The sequence below is a fragment of the Nyctereutes procyonoides genome, unplaced genomic scaffold, assembly GCF_905146905.1.
Source record: "Nyctereutes procyonoides isolate TBG_1078 unplaced genomic scaffold, NYPRO_anot_genome, whole genome shotgun sequence".
Classification (NCBI taxonomy): Eukaryota; Metazoa; Chordata; class Mammalia; order Carnivora; family Canidae; genus Nyctereutes; species Nyctereutes procyonoides.
In genome coordinates this window covers 24,505,272-24,518,343 of record NW_026575133.1, presented here as the reverse complement: position 1 = coordinate 24,518,343, position 13,072 = coordinate 24,505,272, and the positions used below count along the sequence as shown (strand labels likewise).

Sequence of the window (13,072 nt, the reverse complement as noted above, 5' to 3'; positions counted from 1 at the left end):
TTACTGGAAACAATTAATTATATAAAAGCCTACACATTTCAAAGACTTAAGATCCCCAAACATAAACTTCATTATTGTTGACAGGGATAGGTCTTTTCAAAACTTTCACTCCTATGTAAACTGCATTATGTTTTGCTTCTTTTTTAATAATAAATTTATTTTCTATTGGTGTTCAATTTGCCAACATACAGAATAACACCCAGTGTATGTTTTGCTTTAAACTATATACTATGTTCAGGCTCCTAAGTATAAACCATAAATATGTATATAAAATAAAATTATAATTTTTAAGGTACACTTTTATATGGCTGTGTTCTTATACAAAATGTCTTATGTTTAGAGGTTGCTTTGTTGATTTTTTTTAAATTTTGGATAAGGAAATGAAATGTTAAAATGTCTTCAAGACCCCCTAACTACTATTAAAGTGATTTTTCAAACGCTGCTGCGTTTGAAACACTTCCATTCAAAATTGTTATTTTTCTTTTAAGTCCTCCAAAAATTTATTATTTTAACTAGCTGTTCTAAGCCTTTGTATGAGGAAGAGAAATAAGAACTATGTCATGGCCACATGACATGAAGGGTCACAGATTAAACAGTAGTCTAGTATAGGGAAATATAAGAAGCTGAGAGAGAGAATATTCAAAATACCTAGTTTCTATGGATCAGTATGATTACTGCCAAGTTCAACTACAAAAAAAAGTAGCTTTCAAAATCGGTTCCCTGACAGTGAACAAGAAATAATCAACTAGTGACATTTACAATAAAAAGGAAAATGAGCCATTTGTTCTTAAGTGTTCCTATACTTCTTTTGCCAAAATACTTTTTCAAGTTTCTTCGAAGTCAGTTCCTGATACAGATACTCCATTATTTAATTCTTCACCATTGCACACATCCCAACAAAACATAGAAAGCTCTGAATGGATCCCTAGTAATACACTAGAATGGACTTCTAAACCAACGGCTTAGTGGTAAAGAAAGGAAAATGTAGGAAGAATGGCTCCGTAAGGACAGGTGAGCCAAACTGACTTCCTTTTCATTATCAGAGTTATTTATTTATTATGATCAGCAGAAGTGTGTTATAGTGCTGTAACATATGCAAATTACATTGAATCATGAAATGGTCTATTTTTTTTTTTAGTAGATCAAAATGGTGACATATTGGAAATTTCATGTGGTTCAACCTAACGCAATAATCTTAGCAAGACATTCTACTAAAATTTTCATCAGGAGCTATGTGACTTAATACATTTAAAAATGACACAACGCTGGTATACTGATCGCTAATTCACTGGCTACAGAGTCAAGATTGTAAAAGATTCTTATCAGCATGAAGAATTAAAATTATTAAGCACTAAATAAACAGATTTAAAATTCTGTACTACATTTATAAAAACCAATGTGCTAATTACACCATAGAAATCTGGCTTTTAAAGACTTCATGTTGGGGCACCTGGCTGGTTCAGTCAGAAGAGCATGCAATTTTCAATCTGGGGGTCATAAGCTTGAGCTCCTCACTGGGGTGGTTTACTTAAATAAAGAAACTTTAAAAAATCACAACTTAAAAAAAAAAAAAAAAACAAAAGAACAGTTCATATGAAAAAGCTCCAGCTGAGTGCAAAAGATCTAGCTCAATGCAAATTTTAATATACACCCTCCCTGCTACAGACAAGGTGACCTATTCTCCACACATGCCACCAGCTTCCTTGCTTGGATTTCTTTGCCCACGCTATTCTTTGAGCACTGGAATACTCAATTCTCCATCTCTTAGCCAAAATCGTATCCACCCTCTGGGTCAATTTTGAATGCTACTATGTCCAAGAAGGACTTAACTCAATTCTAAGTTCATGTTTCCTTTGGTGTAATAAACATAGTCCATTTTGTGATCACCTTAATTGAGCTGTAGGTGGGAAATGCTGATAAAAGGAGGAATTCTGAAGGGACAATCTAGTATTATGAAGAAAGGAAAAACAACCAAGAAGCTTTAAATACAATTTGGGAGAAACCATATCTATCACCACCAGGTCTTGTGAAGAGAGACAAACCAGGAAGAGCTCAGGCCAGAACTGTGCAAAGGCCTGTGCAGGTGAGAAGAACCGGAAACCAGGATCTAGTATCGAGCAAGGAGAAGGAGTCAAGGGGAATTAAGTTACTTTCCACTTTGCAAAAGAGTTTGGGAGGGCACTGAACCACAGATAAAAAGATGGGGTCATAAAGGGGAGAAATCTATGTAAAAAATACAATAAATAAATGTGAACTTTTGATTTCTGCTGACCTGTTCCTTCTTCCACTGACTCTGGCCAAGTAAATAAAGATATTAATCATGTAGTTGCATAGCCAGATTACTACCACCCAAGAAAGGTAGTTACACCCAAAGATAAGGCAGTAAAACAGTGTTAATAAGCTCTATAAGGATAAGGCTAGAGAGTAGACAGTTCCTAGGGAAAAAAAAGTCTCAAAGTCAGCACTCAAATAATCTACACTGAATTAAAATACAAATTATCATCCAAAATTTAAAACGCTGTGTCTGGATAAAGGACTAAACTTACTTTATAGAGTATCATAGGACAGGGTAGGTTAATGGGGAACAGATACAAGAAAATAGATTTTGGCTCACAGAGCAAGTAATAATTAGAGCATCACAAATATCATAAGTGCTTTTTCATAATGTATAATTCAAGCAACTGCTAAAGTGAAGATCAGGGATAGGCAAGTTTCCTGCATTAAGGAGGTGGAATTTGTGCTAAGATGCCTTACAATTTGAATTCTATATGAACAAATATAAATGCATTAGTACATGGCATTTTGTCTAACCTGAAGTAAGTACAGGGTGGTAAAGAATACTAGAATGGTTGTCAGAGGATCTAGCTCCTTCTTTGTGAAACAGAATGAAACCTCCTACCACTCCCCACTCCTCCCTTGACTAGACAGGATCAGCTTAGACGTTTGCTAGGGACTCATCCTTGCAACATCCATCCCAATTTGAATGAAGAGTTTCACAAGGAGAGAAAACTACTCGACAAGGTCTTTCACAGATCTTAAAACAGGGATTCTAATTTTTAATTTATAACATTTCCCCACTGATTTGAAAGGCAACAAAAAAAAAAAAAATCAAAGTGCATTTCAGTTCATGAATGGCATTACACTGGCTAACACTCAAATCTGCCACTACAAGATGAAAGGACTACACATGCACAAGAGTGTCAACTAGCTCAAGTAGTTTCTTTACCAAAAGACTGCAGTCTCTATCCTAGAGACAGTATCTTTTATTTAAATGATTTCTGAATTCTCTGTCAGAGATAGCATTTCTCCTCCAGGGTGGGGGAGGGCCATAAAAAACATATATGCATGCACAAATTTTTATTAAATAAACTTAGTTTCATTTTCTGAAATTCAAGTAAGATAGCAGACATTCAGCATGCAGGACGGGAAGAATGCAGCCAGTAGAAATAAATCTACCCACAGACTGAGAAAACAAATCATAACACCCATATAGTATGTTAAAGTACTTTAATAATTAAAATTCTTGTGTGCTTTTGAAAAAAAGGTAACCATTTGGATTTTACAAACCTGTGGATTATCCATGTACCATACAAAACTATCTTCTCTGGTATCCAGTATGAAGTACCTTCGAAGAAATTTCCCACTGTTTTCATTTTCCTCAATGTCTAGAAAACCACAAATGCGATTCTGACGATCCACATAAGGCATTTCTGAGCCTGAACATTACACTGTAAAATAAAAACATTTGACAGTAAGTACTTCTCAGTGGACTTCAAGCATAAAATGTGTTTTATACACTTTATTTAACAAAGAGTCTACTTCCCAACTCAAGTTGGGGGCCAGTTAATGTGAATATACACGAAGCATGGGCAAAAACCATGTTTGAAATGAAGCTTACGGGATCCCTGGGTGGCGCAGCGGTTTGGCGCCTGCCTTTGGCCCAGGGCGCGATCCTGGAGACCCAGGATCGAATCCCATATCGGGCTCCCGGTGCATGGAGCCTGCTTCTCCCTCTGCCTGTGTCTCTGTCTCTGTCTCTCTCTCTCTCTGTGTGTGACTATCATAAATAAATAAATTAAAAAAAAAAAAAAAAAGAAACGAAGCTTACTATGAGTGGTTACCAAATAGAACTATACACATTGATGGGAACAAAGGAGAGCTATTAACCTCAGTTGAACAACTGACTTACTCTTTTTCCTAAGTATACCCAGGTAAGCCAAAAAATTAGCTCTCCAAACTTTGATTTCCTTACTTATAGCGACACATGGATGGCTCAGTTAAGCATCTGCCTTTGGCTCAGGTCATGATCCTAGGATTCTGAGATCAAGCCCTGCATCGGGCTCTCCGCTCAGCAGGGAGTCTGCTTCTTGCTCTCCCTCTGTGCTCTCTTTCCCTCTCTCACTCTTCTCTTAAACAGATAAAATCTTAAAAAAAAAAAAAATCCTCACTTATTAATCGAGATAATCTTCCTTTCAGATTATTCCAGAATATTTTTGAATTCACAGAACAACAGCTAGCACATATTGGTCACTAACTATATGCCAGGCTCTGTGCAAGGTGCCTTTCCATGCATTTTCTCACTGAACCCTGAAAACGACCCAATGAATAGGCATCATCATCCCCATTTCACAGATAAGAAACCTAACGCTCATAAGGGAAAGTGACTTTCTAAGAACTAGTAGATAATAAATGAAAACATACACCAAGACTCTTGAGCTCTAGAGCTTATATCTTAACATCCACACCACATCGTCTCTCTAAAACTCTTTGAATTGCTAAAACTAAAATGAATCAAAGTAAAATTAACATCATGAAAAAGAGAGATAAGCAGGTATTATGTGCTTCTCAATGGAAGACACAACCATCACCTATGACGGCAACATGTAACAAAAAAAGTTTTTATCTGAATCGGATCCAGTCTCTAGATCTCCGTATGCTGAACTACCAATTTACAGGAAATAAAGAAGGTAGAGAACACAGTAAACTGTGCCACAGGGGTTCAATTAGCTCAAGTCAGACTGTGGGAAACAGCAGGACAAACAGCCCAACTTCTTCAGTAAATAAATTATTATGGGGGAGGGAGAGAGGAGAAGAGAAAAATTATAGGTAACAAGAGACCTCAGGGAAAAAAAAAAAAAAAAGAGAGAGACCTCAGAAGCATATCATATTCTGATCCTTAAAGTACTAAAAGTCTTGTTGTACTGATTAAAGTTAAAAACCATGACTTGAGTAAAAAAGCAGTGTTCCTAGCCTTTTTTCTCTAGAAACTATAGATTTGTGACTCCTTCCTGGTGGATGCAAATCTGCAGACTATTTCTATTCCAATTCTTCTAGAGCTGGCACCAACATCTTTTGGCAGGTTGAATTTATTATGTATGTACCTAGTTCTTCATTTAAAGGCCCAAGGTTGTTCAATCCACAGTAAAAAATTCAATTGGAACACATCCTGATATACTGCATATCTAAATCACAATTCTGTATGCAGCCATAGAAAAAGACACACTAAAAATTTTTAAACAAAATTATCCACTAAGTTTATATATGTGTGGCACTTAGAGTTTATATAAATCTGATACTTAGAGGAGATAGTTTCTTTAATGAACTTACCCAACATTTAAAAAATTTCTAAAATGTATTCAAAACTTTAAAAATTAATACACTATACTAATGTACAGGCATAGTTCCTTTTTACTGTGCTTCGCTTTATTGTGGTTTCACAGATAGTGGTTTTTTTTTTTTACAAACTGAAGGTTTGCAGCAAACCTTACATGGAGCAAGTCTACTGGCACCATTTTTCCAATAGCATCTGTTCACTTTGTGTCTCTGTGCCACATCTGGGTAATTCTTATAATGTTTCAAACCTTTTCATTATTATTACATTTTTTTATTATTATTACATTTTTTATGGTGATCTGTGATCAGTGATTTTGACTCGCTACAAGCTCAAGTGACAGTTGGCATTTTCTTAGCAATAAAGGATTTTTAAAAGAAGACATGTACATTGTTTTCTTTAGACATAATATTACACAATTAGACTACAGTATAGTGTGAATGTAACTTTTACATACACTGGAAAACTAAAAACTTCATTTGACTTGCTTTATTGTGATACTTGCTTTACTGTGGTGGTCTGGAGTCAAACCCATAGTATCTTCCAAGTGTGCCTTTGTTCTACAAAAATAAAAAGTATCCACTTGTGTGGTGCCATGAGAATAGACCAAAGGAATAGTATTGAGAGCCCAGATTAATCCATACATCTATGGCCAACTGATTTTCAACAAAGGTGCCAACATCATGCAATGGGGAAAATTTGGCCTCTTCAAAATATGGTGCTGGGACAACTGGATATTCACATGCTAAAGAATGAAAGTGAATCCTTCTTCACATTATGTATGAAAGCTAACTCAAAATGGATTAACAATCTGAATATAAGATAGCTAAAACTATAAAACTTTAAGAAAACACGGAGGCTGATATTCATGATCTTGGATTTGGCAATGAATATTTAGGTATGACACCAAAGTATGAACAACAAAAGAAAAAAATAGGTTAAATTGGACTTCATAAAAACTAAAAGCTTGGGGATCCCTGGGTGGCGCAGCGGTTTAGCGCCTGCCTTTGGCCCAGGGAGCAATCCTGGAGACCCGGGATAGAATCCCACGTCGGGCTCCCGGTGCATGGAGCCTGCTTCTCCCTCTGCCTGTGTCTCTGCCTCTCTTTCTCTCTCTCTCTCTCTCTCTCTCTCTCTCTCTCTCTTTCTCTGTGTGTGTGACTATCATAAAATTTTTTAAAAAATTAAAAAAAAAACTAAAAGCTTTTTTTTTTTTTTAAGAGAGAGGGAGTGTGCAAGGGTGGGGGGGAGAGAGAAACTTAAGCAAACTCTGCACTGAGCTGGAGCCCAATGCTGGGCTCAATCTCATGACCCCCAAGATCACAACCCGAGCTGAAACCAAAAGTCGGACACAACCCACTGCGCCACCCAGGTGCCCCAAAACTAAAAGCTTTTTTGCATCAAAGGACATCAAGAAAATGAAAAGAAAAAGAAAGAAAAAAAAAAAGAAAATGAAAAGAGAACCTACAGAATGGGAGTAAATATTCACAAATTACATATCTAACAAGGGTCTAGTATCCAGAGTATATAGCTATAACAACTCATCTCAAACAATCTAGATAAAAAATAGGCAAAGACTTGAAAAGACATTTCTCCCAAAGAAGATATACAAATGGCCAAAGAGAACATAAAAAAGATGCTCAGTATCGTTGGTAATTAGAGAACTGTAAATCAAAGCCACAGTGAGATACCACTTTATACCCACTAGGATGGTGGTTATTAAAAGAAAGGAAAACAAATGCTGACGAAGATGTGGATAAATTGGACCCCACACACACATTGCAAATGGTACAACAGCTGAAAAGAACAGTTTAGTAGTTCTTCTAAAGTTGAACACAGAATTACCATACAACTCAGCATTTTCACTCCTAGATATACACCCAAAAGAAGTGAAAACAGGTACTCACACATAAATATTAAGAGTAGCACTGTTCACAATAGCCAAAAAGTGCAAACAACCCATATGTTCATCAACAGGTAAACACAATGTGCTCTATCCAACACAATGGAATATTATACAGACACAAAAAAGAATGAAGTACTGATACAATAATCCAATAAAAAGTCCATTAAAAAGTCCAGTTAGGGATCCCTGGGTGGCGCAGCGGTTTGGCGCCTGCCTTTGGCCCGGGTCGCGATCCTGGAGACCCTGGATCGAGTCCCGCGTCGGGCTCCCGGTGCATGGAGCCTGCTTCTCCCTCTGCCTGTGTCTCTGCCTCTCTCTCTCTCTCTCTCTCTCTCTGTGTGACTATCATGAATAAATAAATAAAATCTTTAAAAATAAAAATAAAAAAATAAAAAGTCCAATTAAAAAAAGAATATTTTATAAAAATTAGGATTATTATATATATTCTATGATATATATTGAAATGCAAATGACCTAGAAAAGCCAAATCTATTTCCCAAAGAATAAAGTAGGCTGACTTACACTATTTGATTTTAAGACTTACAAAAAAGTTACAGCAATAAAAACAGTGTAGGATTGATAAAAAAGAAGACAGATATAATAAATCAGTAGAACAGAGTAGCATCCAGGAACAGACTCTTACATACATATTGTCAATTGATTTTCAACAAAGATGCCAAGACAATTCCATAGGGAAAGGAGTCTTTTTCAATGAATGGTGCTAGAACAATTAAGTACTCATGTAGGAAAAAAAAATGCAATGAAATTAATCACCACCAAATATAAAAGCTACAGCAATAAAGCTTCAAAAAAAATATAGGAGTAAGTGTTCATGACCTTGGGAGTACACAAAGGTTTCTTAATTAAGATATAAAGAGCCTGAGCCATACAGTAGTTGTTATATCAGATTTAAAAAATTAAAAACTGCTCTTTGAAAGACACTGCTAAGAAATCAAAAGAGAAACCACAGAATGAGAAAAACATTTAGTACATACCTGTCTATCAGATAAATGATATCCAAGAACAGACAAGAAATTATTACAATTCAATAATAAGACAAGCAACCAAATAGGAAAATGACCAAAAAATTTGAAGAAACAAGTCAATGAAAATACAAATAGTAAATGAGCACATGATAAGATGTTCATAATCATTAGTTGGGAAGGTACTGCAAATAAAAACCATAAGATACTACAACATACCTAACAGAATGGCTAGAGCAAGAACCAAAAACAACAACAAAACCTGACAATATCAAGGGCTGTCAAGAATGTGGAACAAGTAAACTCCCTTTCATACACTGCTGGTGGGAATGCAAAATAATACAGTGACTTGGAAGGACAGTTTGGCAGTTTCTCATAAAGTTAGACATACTATTATAATATAACCCAGCAATCCTACTGTGAGCTGGAAGCTGTGTTGGCACAAAAATTTGTACAAACGTCTACAGCAACAATATTTATAACTGGTAAAAATCAGAAACAACCCAAATGTCCTTTGACCAATAAATGAATAAACTATACAACCAATACGACAGAATACTAGTTAGCAATATAAAGGAACAAACCACTACACATACATGGGTAAATCTCAAAATCTATTTTGCTACATGAAAGAAGCCAGACCACAAAAGCTACTGGGACAGAGAACAAAACCAGTGGGTGAAAGGAGGGGTTGGCTTCAAAGGGTAATTTTGTAGTGATGGAACTATTCTGCATCTTAATTGTGGTAGGACACACCACTATGCATCCATCAAAACTCAGGCCCATATATCAACAGAGTAAACCTTACTGCATCCAAGTTAAAAAACAAAACAAACTATAGTGATAAAAAATAGATCAGAATTGCTAGGGCTTGGGCAGCCCTGGTGGCGCAGCGGTTTAGTGCCGCCTGCAGCCAGGTGTGATCCTGAAGACCTGGGATCGAGTCCCACATCGGGCTTCCTGTATGGAGCCTGCTTCTCCCTCTGCCTGTGTCTCTGCCCCTCTCTCCCTGTCCCTATGATAAATAAAATCTTAAAAAAAAAAAAAAAAAAAAAAGAATTGCTAGGGCTTGAGGGGCACCTGAGTGACTCAGTGGTTAGGTATCCGATTCTTGGTTTCAGCTCAGGTCATGATCTCGTGGTTGTGAGATCTAGCCCAACACAAGGCTCCCTCTACACTCAGCAGGGAGTGTGCTGGAGATTCTCTCCCTCTACCTTTGCCCCTCTCCCTACTCTCTCTAGAATAAATAAATAAATCTTAAAAAAAAAAAATTGCTAGGACTTGGGATAAAGAAAACGACTACAAAGGAACATAAGTATCATTTTTTTTGATGATGTAACTATTGTATATCTTGATTGTGATGGAACTTACACAATATATGCACATGTCAAAACTTATAGAACTGTGCTCTAAAATGAATAAAATTTACCATATATAAATTATACTTCAAAATCCTGAATTTAAAAAGATACCATAAACACTCACCAGATAGCTAAACTTAAACAAAACAACAACATGAAATGTCAAAGATGTGGCACATCCAATATTTCTGTACTGTTGATGGGAATGTAAAATGATACAACCACTCTGGGAAAAGTTCTGGCAAAAAAACCAAACCTACACCTAACGTATGACCCAGCCATTCCATTCCTAGGTATTTATGCAAGAGAAATGAAAACATATATGTATGCAAAGACTACTTCACAAATATTTATATCAGGGATCCCTGGGTGGCGCAGCGGTTTGGCGCCTGCCTTTGGCCCAGGGCGCGATCCTGGAGACCCAGGATCGAGTCCCACATCGGGCTCCCGGTGCATGGAGCCTGCTTCTCCCTCTGCCTATGTCTCTGCGCCTCCCTCTCTCTCTCTCTCTCTCTCTCTCTCTCTCTCTGTGACTATCATAAATAAATAAAAATTTTAAAAAAAATTAAAAAAAACAAATATTTATATCAGCTTTATTCCTAATAGCTTCAAACTAGAAACAACCCAAATGTCCATTAACACATTAAGAGATAAATAAAATTCAATTCGTCTATACAATGAAATACCATTCTACTGTGTGAAAGAACTACAGCCACATGCCACAATATAGTCAAAACTCATCAGACTGTAAACTTTAAATGGATACAGTTCATTGTATATTAACTTAAATCTCTAAAAAGTTAATAAAAAATATCCAGTAGCAATAAAAAATTCATTGATAAAATTGACCATGCATAACTTTTTTAAAAGCTTTTGGATAGCAAAAACCTGATAAGCAAAGTCAAAACCAGTAGAAAATATTTACAACTTATATCATCACAAAGGGCTAATCTCTGTAACATTTAAGGAGATGCAAAAAAATGTCAAGGAAAATACATCAAAAGTTCCATAGAAAAATGGGCAAAACACATAAACAAATATTCTGCAGAAAAAGATATAAAAATGGCCCTTAAACATATAAAAAGATGCTTGACTTCACTCATAATAAGAAAACTCCCAAAATAACAGAGTTGCAGTAAGCATTGCCATTGACACCACAAAAAAACACAACCAGAGTTCATGTGTCTAAGTACCTTTAAAAAAAAAAAGAAAGAAAAGAAAGAAAGTACCTTAGATGGGACACCTGGGTGGCTCAGCAGCTGAGCATCTATCTGCCTTTAGCTCAGAGCATGATCCCGGAGTCCCAGGATGGGGTCCCACATCGGGCTCCCTTTGACTAAGTCTCTCTCTGTCTCTCTCATGAATAAATAAATAAAATCTTAAAAAAAAAAAAAAGTACCTGAGGAGGGGAAAAAAAAGCTTGATTTCTGCCAACCCTCTAGATCTAACTACCAACTGATAGGAAATACAGAAAACAAAGGAAGGACGTGTAAAACCGTATCACAGAGATTCAAATAGAAAAATCCAAGCTATAAGAAATTTCTCAGGACATATTAACATATTTCTTCAAAAATAAATTCCAAGGAAGCAGGGGAAAAGAACAAGAGGAACAACCTATAAATTAAACTTAGGGGCGGGGATCCCTGGGTGGCGCAGCGGTTTGGCGCCTGCCTTTGGCCCAGGACCCGGAATCAAATCCCACATCGGGCTCCCGGTGCATGGAGCCTGCTTCTCCCTCTGCCTGTGTCTCTGCCTCTCTCTCTTTCTCTCTCTGTGACTATCATAAATAAATAAATAAATAAATAAATAAATAAATAAATAAATAAATAAATAAATAAATAAAATTTTAAAAAAATAAAAATAAATAAAAAACTTAGGGGCGTGTGGAATGGCTCAGTTGATTGAGCCTTCAACTCTTGGTTTTGGCTCACATTATGATCTCAGGGTCCTGAGATTGAGCCCCATGTCACTGAGCCCCCAAGTCAGGCTCAGTGGAGAGTCAGCTTGAGATTCTCTCTCTCCCCCTCTCCCTCTGCCCCTCCCCCTGCTCCCAGGCACACTTGCCCACTAGCTTGCTCACTCTCAAATAAAATCTTTAAAAAATAAAAAAATGAAAAATAAAAGACTTAAAAAGACATAATCACAACATGTGGACCTTCTATAAATATAAATCCCATTTTTTAAAAACTGACATATTTAAGAAAATTAGATATTAGAATATTGCCTAATGGTATTAAGGAAACATCTTTATTTTCAGTGTGATAATGTTATTGTGATTATGTCACCAAGTAAATGAATCCTTATCAGTTTAGAGTTATTTACTGATACAGACATAACTTATTGCTGGCATAATCTGGGGGCAGGGAATGGAGGAGGCATGGCCTGAGTTGACAGGTGTTGGAGCTACATGATGGGTACTATAGTTATACAACTCTGTCTACTTTTGTGGATGTCCACAACCCTTCATAATAGAAAAGGTCTGTGTCACAGAGAGCTATCATTTCTCACCCATCAGACTGGCAAAAAGTCAAAAGCTTACACTATATTGGTGAAGCTATTAGAAAACAGGTAATTCTACATTGCTCATGAAAATGCAAAATGCTGCAACACTGCTTAAGTGAATATGGCAGTATTTAACAAAATCATATATATCTTTATCCCGTAACTCTATTATCCCACTTGGTATTATCATTCTGAAACTATTATATATATATGATAGTATTTTATGTGCATTATAGGATACTGTAAATGTATTAATGCTATGACTATCTTAAATAACATAACACTAATATCTAAAGTAAACAATATACAATATAAAACATAACATGCAATATATATATTTATAATATGAATTAATAAAACATTTATTTATTTGTTATTAGGAACCAAGATTTTCCTGGTAAGAGAAAAGATGTATCAATAAAAAAGGCAAACTCTACATAATACATCTGAATTAGAGATATTATGAACTTAGTCTTTGAAAATATAGTAATCGAAAATCAGCACTTTGCAATCCCAACATAATTACTATTCAAGCAAGCATCTTCAATAAGACTAAAACCACCACATAACAGGTTGTTAAAGAACAGAATATTCACATAGTCTTAAAATATCAACCCTACAGTTTTCTTAACTAATTACAAAGAGGAAAATGTATCTTTTTTATGAAAGATCTTATAGCCCTCACCTTTACCAAATGATTATCCAATGA

The 13,072-nt window shown here is 35.9% G+C and overlaps 1 protein-coding gene across 8 annotated transcripts in view; it reads right to left on the bottom strand.

Annotated features, from left to right (window-relative positions):
- The window catches only part of PLEKHA1 (pleckstrin homology domain containing A1), a 55,528-nt gene that overhangs the window by 34,584 nt on the left and 7,872 nt on the right, over positions 1-13,072 (bottom strand). For all 8 annotated transcript variants that reach the window (XR_008667109.1, XM_055346275.1, XM_055346277.1 and 5 more), the window contains exon 2: positions 3,568-3,728. Coding sequence is in view for 7 of the 8 variants with exons in the window: in XM_055346275.1 (XP_055202250.1) it covers positions 3,568-3,708 (141 nt within the window). In the remaining variant the exon portion in view is untranslated. The remainder of the gene's footprint in view (positions 1-3,567; positions 3,729-13,072) is intronic.